Raw genomic sequence first — 12,522 nt, forward strand, 5'->3', positions numbered from 1 at the left:
TTAGAGTTTGTCTTAGAGCATGGCGATAGAACACCAGGTAGTTTGCAGGCTGTTCGAGGCGGAAATGGACAAAGACACAGCTCTTCACTCACACAGTACTTGTTGGCTAACAACAAGCTATATATGGATGCAGTGTGGAGGGACATGGATGGACATCAACACAGGCTGGATAGACAATGCCATGGAGTGGATATACTTTATCAACAAGCCAACAACAAGGTAGATTAGCGATCTTAACTCTAGTTTAATACATGATACGTTGTCTACTGATGCCGCATAATATCAACAGCTGATTCGTTGTAACGTTACAGCTTTCAGCTAATGTTAGCTACTGCTAGCTGTTAGCTCCGTTATCTTAGCTGGCCACTTTTATAATTACTGCATGGAAACGGAGTAACGTTAACGTTTAAACGTTATGTCGAGGTCATACAATACTACAGTCGACATAAGGTTAACGTTACCCCGTTTCCATGAAGTGTTTAAATAGCAGCAATCTTGTTGAAAATGTAACGTTACTCAAATGCTCTCTCTCTCTCTCTCTCTCTCTCTCTCTTTCTTTTTGGATTGAAAATACGTGGATTATGGCTTGTTCAATATCGTCTATGTTTGAATGAATGAATGAAAACTTTATTTAACAGATTGCAGAATGGGTACAATACAGTACGGCTCAATACACACAATTGTTAAGGGGATGCAGACCAGAGAAAGACGTTTGTCTTGTTTACATCAGGGTCCCAGATTTTCGATTCATATCGATAGTTTAATAGCTAGCCTTGGCTCGTTTAACAATATGCAAAATATGTGTACAGCCCTGTACTCATACTGAAGTTATTCTTGGTATATACTACACATACTAGGTCTGATTGTGTAACGAATCGATTCCACGTCGCGCTGTGTGTGAGAGAGAGAAGGAGAGAGAGGGAGAGATCTGCGTGTGTTTGGAGACGGAGCAAGTTTTGTTTCTAACTTTTCTATTTATATATTGTGTTTCAAGTTGTGAATTAGACTATACTTTATTTGACTGGTTGTGTGTTGTTGTAGTAACAGCTGAGCGACTCGTTCATAAGAGCCGATTCATTGCCGTGAGCGTGAGTCGAATCGCTCACGTCTTGCCATGAGTCAGTTGCGTGGTACTGTACATGTTTGCAAAATGTTTTGGTATAGCGCCCCTAGTGGAGAGAGAACCAGCAGCCGCTACTGCCCAAGTGTAATTTCTTATTAGTCCCTTGAATGCCCACATCCACTCCAATGTTAACGTTAATATAGCCTAATCTATGTTTTAAATTATGGCTATGTGTCTAATATGCCCGTTGCTTATCAAAGACTCATTTTCCAGTCAACATTGTCATGGCAGATTGTTTTTTTATCGCTTCATTTCCGTTTTCTAGCATTTCGAAAATCACTCGATTTCACGGAAAAAACAACACATTCCATGATAATCGCCTTTTACTGGAATATTCTAGAACGTTGTCATTGTTCGGCCATGTCATGAATCGTTTTCAAATAAACGCTAGATTATCGATAGTATATGTGTACGCACGCACGCTCTTGCGGCAAGCCGAAAATCGAGTCTCCTATTTCCTGACGGCGCGCACAGTCAAACAGCGATAACACACAATCACATAAAAGCTTATATCTCTGTGAAAACAAGTCTGATTATCCTAATACTGATAACATAGATTCCTTACCTGAGATCAGATGGTATCCAAATGGTTTATTCCAATTCCCGATCGCCATTCGAAAAAATCGCTCATTTGATTACAGTATACAGTAAAACACATATTCCCCACTGCTCCGTGAGTCCAGCATGAAGCTGGTAGACGCCTGTTGCATGAGTGAGAAGTAAAATGTGGAGTGCGGGTTTCTTTTTCCCATTCATTTTCATTGAGTTCAATCCAAAAGGGTGAATTACCATCTGGGAGACGATAGGGGGCGCTTTTTTCACATCTGAGCGCCGGGGGTGCCTGGATCTCCAACGATAGACTCGCTTGATGCAATATGATTTCAGATCGCTAATAAAAAAAAATAAATAAAACGAATATTCTCGTGAGTGGGCATTCAACCTGCGAGGGGTAAACACGAGAAAACTTGTGGATGGCATTCAAAGTGTTAATGGTGACGTTAGCTAACGTTATTAATAATCTGCTAATGGAAACTTGGGTTCAAGCAGCAGTTGGTTGTGCTAGTAACGAGCAGGGCTACAGCAGCAGATCTGATCGATACATACAGTAACGTCATGTACACTTGATTGATTGAAAACTTTATTAACATATTGCAGAATGGGTACAATACAGTACGGCTCAATACACACAATTGTTAAGGGGATGCAGACCAGAGAAAGACTTTCGTCTTGTTTAAATCAGGGTCCCCCATTTTCAATTCATCATAATTATATGACATACATGACATACAGATAGACAGTACTGCTACATCTATACATTTATGACATACCAGATTTACTACAGTACTGTTTGTGATACAAAAACAGTTAAAAGAAAAAGCTCGGCTCTCAACGGGACCTCAATAGTTGGATGTATATCCATTGTGAATTCGTACTCCAGACGCATTACCAACAAGTACACAACAACAGTTATAGATTATGGCTAGTTTGAATATAATGATCTGGAATACTGGGGGAATAAATAATCAACATAAACGCAAAAGCGTGCTCACACTGATGAAAAACAAACAGGTTGATGTGGCTCTTCTAAGCGAAACGCACCTTTTAGTGGAAGACAAAGCAACGCTAGCGGACAACATATATCATAACATTAGTCACTCTTCCTTTGGAACGAGATCCCGTGGAGTTGCTATAGTCGTGAAACGGAAGTTGAATATTGAATTGCAGGAAGTATGGTCTGATACAGATGGTCGGATAACCATAGCTAAAATTGTATACAGGAACAGGAAAATAGCGTTGGTAGCGGCATATGCCCCAAATCTGTACAAGGCTAACTTCTACGCTACACTTACTAGAACAATGTTAAACTTTCCTGAATACTCATTTATAATTGGCGCGGATTTTAATGCCATTTGGGATCCCGGGATGGATAAATCTTATCCCACCTTTTCCAATGACCAGAAAAATTCATCTAATGCGTTAAAGGATTGGTCTAAGAATACAGGTGTAAATGACCTATGGCGATCACTCAACCCTACGACCCGGAAGTACTCTTGTCGATCTGCAAGACATAGCACATTTTCCAGAATAGATTATGTTTTTGCATCCCCTAGACTATTTGATAACTATGACGTGGAAATGGTACCAGATCACTGTTATTTACTCCTAAAAGGATCATTTGGTATACTGTCATCCCGAGCCCCAAGATGGCGATTTAACTCGATATTGCTGAAAAACAAGGAATTCATTACACAATTCAAAAAAGGTCTTGTTGTATTCCTACTGGAGAATGCGAAATCGGTACAGGACCCCAGAATATTATGGATGTCGGTAAAGGGATTTATCAAGGATTTTACCGGGAACTTTTCCTCCAAAATACGCAAGAATCGTTGTTCAAAACTGGCAGAGCTGGAAACGCTTTACTCTACGTTATTTTCCTCTTTACAATACAACTACTCGGTTCGATTGGAATCTCAAATTAATGTGTTAAAAAAAGAGATTAATGCCATTTTTAAACAACAATCTGAAGTCCAAAAACGTAGCACAAGACAACAGCATTACTTTCATGGTTCTAAACCAAGTCACCTACTAGCTATGCAGTTACGAGCCAATGCAAAATTTGCATATATAACTACTATTAAGGCACAGCAAGGACTTGTTACAGACCCTAACAAAATCAACGAGACATTCAAAGAGTTCTACTCCAACTTGTACAAATTAGAAATGGCCTTCGATCAAAACAAAATGGACATATATCTTAATCAAATTAACCTTCCTAAACTATCAGAGGATGACGCAATACAGTTAGAAACACCCATCACACTAGATGAACTTAGGGAGGCCATATCTGAAATGCAAAGTGGTAGGGCTCCTGGAAGCGACGGTATCCCACCAGAAATGTACCTCTCATGTTGGGATGTAATTGTACCCCTATTACTTAATATGATTTTATATTCAATCAAGGAGGGGAACTTCTATAAGATCGACAATATTGCACTCATAATAGTCCTCCTTAAAAAAGACAAAGACCCCACCGATTGCGGTAGTTATAGACCCTTAAGCCTCCTCGGAACCGATATCAAGCTGTATTCCAAGGTATTAGCCATCAGACTTCAAAAGCATATGACGTCTTTAGTTCATCCTGATCAGACTGGCTTCATAAGAGGCCGCTTGATCACGGATAATATAAGACGGTTACTACATGTGCTTGATGCCAGCAAGGATGACACACCTATAGCGATGCTGTCCCTGGATGCGATGAAAGCCTTTGATAGGTTGGAATGGTCTTATTTATGGGCAGTATTAGAAAGGATGGGGTTAGGAAAAGGATTCATTGATATGATTAAAGTATTATACAAAGACCCATCGGCCATGATTACAACAGGTATAATCACCTCCGAAATCTTTCCGGTATCGCGCTCCTCCAGACAGGGTTGCCCACTTAGTCCCGGACTATTCGCTTTATCATTAGAGCCTTTAGCACAATATATAAGACAATCCCAATCTATAGAACCAATCGAAATTAAGGGCACACAACATCATATTAATTTATATGCGGATGATGTAATATTGTTCATACAAAACCCTAACACCTCAATGCCTCATCTTCTCAAGTTGATTGATGACTTTGGCAATCTATCGGGATTTAGGATAAATTGGCCAAAGTCGGCTTTCCTTCTACTTAATACCCCTGCAAAGAATACACTCCTTCCAGTAAAAATACCAATGGTTAAACACTTCAGATGTTTAGGAGTTGAAGTATTCCCTACTATAAGCCAAACGGTGAAGTACAATTACATAAAATTCCAAGATAAGATCAAATACGACTTTGACAGGTGGTCCAAACTCAAAAACTCAGTACAGGCACGGTTATCAATAGTTAAGATGGATGTTTTACCTAGAATCAACTTCATTAGCTCAATGTTACCGTTACCGCACAGAGAAACAAAGCCGACGGAGGTATGGCATTTCCAGATTTTTACCACTATTTTAAAGCGTACTCTTTAAGACCACTGACAACCTGGTTTGATTCCCAAGCATCTGTATCCTGGAGAAACTTAGAAGTAAATATAGTAGCACCACATAGACTGCATGTCATAATCACAGCACGGGCCTACTTCACTCCCCCTCCTTTTCCCCTCACGTCCTCCACACGCTCCTCTTCATCCCCCTCTCCATCCACTGCACACTCCTCCTCATCCTCTCTTTCTCCAGTCACCCCTTCCTTTACCCTCATACGCCCAGCTGTATTTCATCCCCCTAATTCGCACGCGGTCAAGCACCCCACTCTCCACAGCTGCACTCAATCCTTCCCTGATGGGGGGACTACTTCTACACCTCGACGCTGACCAGAAGCTGTCGTGGTATTAATTACCACTGCCCAGGTACGACGTCTCTGCCGAAAGCTCTGCTAGATACCAACCGTGTATTTGCCTACTCTAACCTGTTTCTCTCCTGTGCCCCAAAGGACCGCCGTCCCTGCCTGGACGTCACCTGTTCCCGAAGAGGAACACTTGTTCTCCCGCTGCAACCCAGCAGCTCCCAAGACAAGCACCAGGACCGCTTGCTCGCTCACTGCCGCTGCGGCAGCCACAAGACAGAACATAACCCCGTTCTATTTCCCCCAATTCCTGTGTTGCTCAATTGACATTAAACACCATTGAAACCGCTCCTATCTCTTCTCGTGTATTCAGCAATTGGGCTGTGCTCCAGACCCCAGTTCTCACACTGCAGGACATAGTATACACCATATTATCAATTAAGCAATGCGAATTGAAATTTGGCCCCCTTATTACTCATGTGATCCGAATATGGCGTGAAACACAAAAAAAATATTCTAACCAACATAAATTGCATAGTCATACTCCCCTATTCAATAACAATGCACTCCTGATTGGAAAACGACCTATAAGATACCCTAAATGGGAAAAGCAGGGCATACACACATTAGGAGATGTTTTCAACAAACAGGGTTTTTGTAGCTATAAAGATATACATAAAAAATGTAATCTCACCAGTTCCACATATTATTTTTACGCACAGTTATTGGTTTGTTTGAAGGCTCATGGAGTCCCATTCAGGGGCGGGGCTAGGGGGTGGCTACTTGGGCTCAAGCCCCGAATGTTTTCTGAAAAGCCCCGAATATATTTTAAAAAAAGAAAAAAGAAAAGAAAAGTATAATTTTTTTTTTTTTTTTGGACAATTAATCATTGTTACATGAAAATATGTTTGCACCAGATTTAGCAGAAGCTAATTTCCATCTGTAGTCTATCCAGCTGCTAACTGTATTTGAGTGAGTTAAGTCTTGGTGTTATGGTAGACTCAGACCTAAGCTTTAAATCACAATCAACAAGTTGACAAAAACATAATTCTTCCACCTTAGAAACATAGCTAAAGTACGGCCATTTATAAATCAAAAGGACGCTGATAACCAGATCCATGCCTTTATCTCAAGCCGACTCGACTACTGTAATGCACTCCTTACCGGCCTCCCGAAAAAATACGATGATAACTATTTTATTGCAATGCACTATTGCATTATTTTATTCTATTTTACTAACTATTTTATCGAGTTAACCCTAGATCGTAGATCCTAATATGAAAAACAATGTGATTTAATGTTCTATGTCTTACCTTGACTTTGTCTATTTTGCTGCTATCTATTTTATGCTTTATGTCTGCACTTTATGCATTGCTCTTGATCTGCCAATGTTGTGCTCATTTTATGCCTGTCTTTTTGTACTGCTGTGAAGCACTTTGAGCTGCAATTCTTGTATGAAAGGTGCTATACAAACAGTGTATTATTATTATTATTATTATTATTATTATTATTATATTATTATTATTATTATTATTATTATTATTATTATTATTATTATTATTATAAATTATTATAGTTTGCTTCATTAATTAAAGGGTGTGAATTTAAGTGTTCTCTAGTGCCTTTTGTCCGCTTTAAGGTGGTGGTATAAGTTAAAGGTTGTGGTGTCGAAGTTAAAGAAATCCGTGCCCGCTAACGCGGGCACCTATCTGGGCTAAGCCCCGGATCTCCTACAATCCTAAATCCGCCCCTGGTCCCATTAAGGATACCAATTGAGCACCACAGATATCACAAATTCTTCTATGAAAGAGAGACATCGAGAGGTTTCGTATCAGATTTTTATCATCACTTACTAACGTCCTCATATGGAATCCTCCCCCTAGACTCAGTCTGGAGGAGGGATATACCAGACTTGGAAATAAATTTTGATTGGCAAGAAGTCTGGGCAAATGTTCGAATTGCATCACGTAACCCGGACCATCAACAAATTAATCTTAATTATATTCATAGGACATACTTGACTATAAGATTGAACAGAATGGGACTTAAACAAGACTCCAGATGTTCCTTATGTACAAATGGGGATGAGGGTACATTTATGCACATGTATTGGGATTGCCCACCAGTTAAGATATTCTGGAAAGAAGTGGCCCAGCAATTATCAAATTTCTTATTTCTGAACATACCTGTACACCCCTCTGTATTGCTGTTGAATGATGTTTTTCAGTATGGAGCCCCTATACAGCTAAAGAGATTAGTTTTATCTGGTCTCACAGCGGCTAAAAAGCTGATAGCATCACGATGGTTTCAACCGGAAAAAATTTGTCGGAAGGTATGGGTTCTTACATATCTCGATGTGATCTATCTAGAAATATCTACAGCAAGAATTGTAGGTGTCAGTGAAGCCAAAATTGCAATCTGGTTAGAAGTGGTGGAGAGAATAAAAGCTAGCATATGAATTGTAGTGCCTGGTTAGGAACGAATGATAATGGATGGATTATCCAAGTGGGGGTCCGGGGGGGGTGGGCGAGCGAGAGCATATGTATGTAGGGTATTAGATAGCAAGTATTAGGTGTATATCTCGTATACTACATTTATTTAAATGGTGATTTCATTGGATGTTTACTGTTAATGCTTGTATGTCTAATTGTATGTTATGTTTAAAAAATAATACAAAAAAAAATACAAAAAAGAAAAAAAAAAAAGAAGAGAGTATATACATTTGATGAAGAAACTGCATTGTAGGAGGTGGGGTGGGGGTGGGTGGGACTGTACATTGGAGGTGGGTGGTTGGGGGGGGGGGGGGGTGGGTAGGTGGGGGGGGGTCGAAACCTTACTAGGTCCGAAAAGAGGGTCTCGTGTATTACTGGGTTAGGACATTTACTGTACATTGGAGGGGGTTGGGTTAGGATATTTACAGGGGCCAGTTTCGAATTGCAGTCTCCCGTAGGTGCTCCTTGAGAGTGGTTTTAAAAGTGGGTAGTGATTCACATTTCTTTACAGCTGTGGGTAGGGCGTTCCACATTGATGATGTGGCATAATTGCGAAACGTGTTTAGTCCCTTGTTTGAGCCGAATATGGGTTTAACATGATTTCATGTATTCACTGACCTTTGGGAAGTATTTTGACATGTACATGGGTACCTTAGTCGTGTAGTGTATTTTGTGTAGACCAGGCCCATTGCAAGTTGCTGTACTGTGATGTTTGTAATTTAGTTTTTAGCGCCTTTGAGGTGCTTTGGTACCATGAGGTGCAAGCATAGTCGTAGTACCCTTGAATGAGTGCTCCTGCCAGAGTTTTCAGGGTATTCTTGTTTACCAGAGAGGAGATCCGGTACAAGAATCTAGTTCATTGGTTGACTTTTTTTTATTACATTGGATGCCATTTTGTCACAGGAAAGATTAGCCTCTAGGATGGAACCTAGGTATGTAATTCATCTTTCCTTGTGACAATATTGTCACCCACTGTAACTGAGAAGCCGTTGGCCTTGCTGAGTTTGTTATTTGAACCGAAGAGAATGGACTCTGTTTTACCCACGTGTAATGATAGTTTGTTGTCAGCGAGCCAGGTGCAGATTTTGCCTAGTTCCGAGCTGAGGGTTTTTTCAACCTGTAACTTGTTCTTGTCAGAGACCAGCAGGGCTGAGTCGTCCGCGAACAGGAACAAGTTGCAGTCACAAGCTGACGACATGTCATTTGCATAAATTAGGAACAGTAGCGGTCCTAGTATGCTTCCTTGTGGAACACCACAGCTCACTGTGAGGAGGGGGGGGGTTTACCTCCACCATCTGTTCTCTCCCCTCCAGGTAGGATTGCATCCAGCTCACTGATGGACTATCAAAACCAATTGCTTTTAGCTTGTCAATCAGAATGGAGTGATTGACAGTGTCGAAGGCCTTTTGTAGGTCCAGCATGACCATGCCGCAGTATTTGCCCGCGTCCACCTCTTGTTTGATGTGGTCGTTCAAATAGAGAAGGCATGTGTCAGTGGAGTGGGATGTTCTGAAGCCAGATTGGAATTCAAAGATTAGATTTTTTTCCGCAAGGTACTTTTCGACCTGTTTGTATACAATTTCTTCCATGACTTTCGAGATGGAGGTAAGAATAGAAACAGGGCAGTAGTTTCCTGGGTCTAATTTGCTGCCCTTTTTGTGCAGGGGGGTTACTCTCGCAATTTTGAAGTCTTTGGGTACGTTTCCCTGTTTTATGGAGAGGTTTATTATGTGTGTGATGACTGGGGTGATGGCGGCTGCTGAGTCTCTGAGGAATTTGGAGGGGATGTTGTCATGGCCAGTGGCCTTGTTCGGTTGGAGGGCGCTCAGTTTTTTGAGTACCTCAGCTGTTGTTACCATTTCTAGTTTGAAATCGTCTTTGCGGACCCCTAGGTTATTGTAGTAGGCTATGATGTGTTCTACCCCAAAATGCCCTGAGTGGGAGGGTAGTTTATTTACCAGTGTTGTGGCTATGTTTGTGAAGAAGATGTTTAAGTAATCGGCCACATTGATGAGTTTTGTTTTAACCAAGGTGCTTAAAAAGTCCTTGAAATTCAAATCAACTATTTGCATTGAACGTTTTGTTTATCCATGATAAAACATTTCTGAATCAAGAATTTCTTTTATTTAAAGTGTAATGAAAAATAGTGCTTGGAAAAGTACTTGAAAGTCCCTGAATTTCATTTTGCAATGTCTGTGGGAACCCTGTATTATAGAGCCGTATGACCAGGCATCGATTGGTCATACTGTATGCCTAACCTTATATTTTTGATAATAAATGGGTATTGTACCGAATCCCAAAAGCGATGATGTCTGATTAGCTACTTGCTAAACTGAGCTAACCTGGTGCGGTTATTCCATGCTGACGAGTTGACACACAGCCAAGACAAGTTACGAGGGCATTTTAGTTAGTCAAGCGGCACCTAACTGCGGCTAATGTTAACCCCCCCCCCCCCCCCAGAGCGGCCACACACCCCTGCCAGGACGCAGCTGGTCAGTGCGCCCGACACCAGCTCTCTAGAAGTGAGCTGGGGCGCCGTGTCCACTGCGGACACCTACTTGCTGCAGCTGCAGAAGTACGATATCCCGGCAGCTGCCGCCGCCAACTCGCCGGCCCTGAGTGCCTCCCCGTCACTACCCATCAACTCGCCCAGAAGCCCCGCCCTCGCCGTGGCCGTGCCCGCCGCCCAGAGCCTCCCGCAGACAGGTATCACGTTGGTGTCCCGGGCGTCCTCCGCCCCTGCCTCTCTAGTCCACACAGCAGGAAGCCTTCTCACTGCATCTCACGGACCAGGTAAACCATGCATAGCCCCACTCCCTGTTGTTTTGTAACTGCTACGGTGGGTATACACTGCATGGTTTAGCCTGTGTTCCTATCTTGTAAACAGGCATTCTAAGTTTCACGTTCAAGTTTTGTTTTATTTGTCACATATAAGGTACATGTACATTACAGTGAAATGCTTGGTTCTGTATGAGCCTGTATGATTGTGCTGCATACAGTAAAAATAATAAAGACCAAACACTACAAAATATACAATATACAAAACAAAACAAAAAAGTACAAAATGATGCAGAGTGCCTGTAATAACCTTTGTTCTCGTTGTTTTTTTTCGGCAACCATCTTGAAGGTCGCGCCTCCCCAGTCTGGCACCGGTACCTCTATTGTTATCGTGCGCCCCAACCAGATCGGCAAATCCCCCATCACTTTGACCTCACTCCCCCCAGGAGTCCGTATGATAGTGCCTGCCCAGACCACCACACAGGGATCGGTATGAACAACGTGTGCCTTTTTGTTTTACTCGTGAATATAACATGAACTTTTTTTAATTAAAAAAATATATATATTATTTAAATTTGTATTGTGTTTAATAGATGTACCAATAGGTGTACCAACGCTCACCTTTTTTTACCTGTCGAGGAATCCTTTTGGTTGCCCCAAACCAAATCATCCCCAATAACCAGCATCACCTTTTCCAGCCAGAACCTCCCCCTCTCACCTGTAATAACGAACCTGGGCATAAAAATGGACCCCCACCTGACATTTGACTCCCACATTAAGCACCTGTGCAAAACCTCATTCTTCCACCTTAGACATATTACAACAATGGCAGAAGATTATTTGGATTTAACACAGTGGATTGTGCCTGTGAGTCCGGCCGTGTTTGTTGGCACGCGTGTGTGTGTCGGCGACGCGTGTGTGTGTCTTTCCATTGGTTTCATTTGGTTAACGTTATTGGGCGAACAAGAAAACGAAAGAAAACTGTAAAATTGTAATGACCCTGCAGCTGTTCCAATGTAAATGTGCCTTTCTCCGTGCACTTTCGCCCGCTCTGAACTGAAGTCGGGGACTCGGTGTGCCGCGCGATGTTCTCGCACGGAACCTCGCGAGTGCCTGCATGTGCGACTGGTGTGTTTGCGCTGTGAGGCGTATTCGTCGTATGGCTGCGCGTACCGCACCGTGACGGCCGTACCGTAAATTCGTGGGACGAATACACATACCGTTACACCCCTACATCACACCCATACTCCATTCCCTACACTGGCTCCCTGTCTCCTCCAGGATTGAATACAAGGTCTCCCTCCTCACCCATCAGTGCATCCACAGCAACGCCCCCTCCTATCTAAAAGAGCTCGTCGCTCCCCCGACCTCCACCCACTTCCTCCGCTCTGGACACTCAAACACACTCCAACCCATACACAGGACACACCTCTGCACCATGGGTGACCGGGCTTTTTGCTCAGCTGCTCCTCGGCTGTGGAATGCCCTCCCCGACCATCTGAGAGCACCACAGTCCGTTGAGGTTTTTAAAAGGGGCCTAAAAACTTCTTTTACTTTTAATTTGATACCCTGTCTCAGACTCGGTGCTTCTCACACTGGGGGGCGTGTCTTCTCACACTGAGGGCGTGTCTTCTCATACTGGGGGCGTGTCTTCTCATACTGGGGGCGTCGCGACGTTGCCACATCCACTGCTTCAGGGTCGGCAGTGTGTCTCTGGACGAGCCCAGGCAGCGTGTATGCTTTACCTAACACAGTTGTGTTTCCGGGTTCCTCTGATTGGCCACTGACCTATGCTATTACGCCCCCTTTAC

At 42.5% G+C, this 12,522-nt stretch overlaps 1 protein-coding gene across 1 annotated transcript in view; it reads left to right on the forward strand.

The window, feature by feature from the left end:
- Window positions 1–9,532: 9,532 nt before the first annotated feature.
- The window catches only part of LOC311224633 (C-terminal-binding protein 1-like), a gene marked incomplete at both ends in the record, with an annotated part of 59,693 nt that continues 56,703 nt past the window's right edge, over window positions 9,533–12,522 (forward strand). Inside the window, 2 exons of the mRNA XM_084309699.1 lie at window positions 9,533–9,538; window positions 10,396–10,639. Of these exons, the coding sequence (XP_084165825.1) occupies window positions 9,533–9,538; window positions 10,396–10,639 (250 nt within the window). The remainder of the gene's footprint in view (window positions 9,539–10,395; window positions 10,640–12,522) is intronic.

The sequence above is a fragment of the Notolepis coatsorum genome (genome assembly GCF_963971535.1).
Source record: "Notolepis coatsorum genome assembly, chromosome: 1".
NCBI lineage: Eukaryota > Metazoa > Chordata > Actinopteri > Aulopiformes > Paralepididae > Notolepis > Notolepis coatsorum.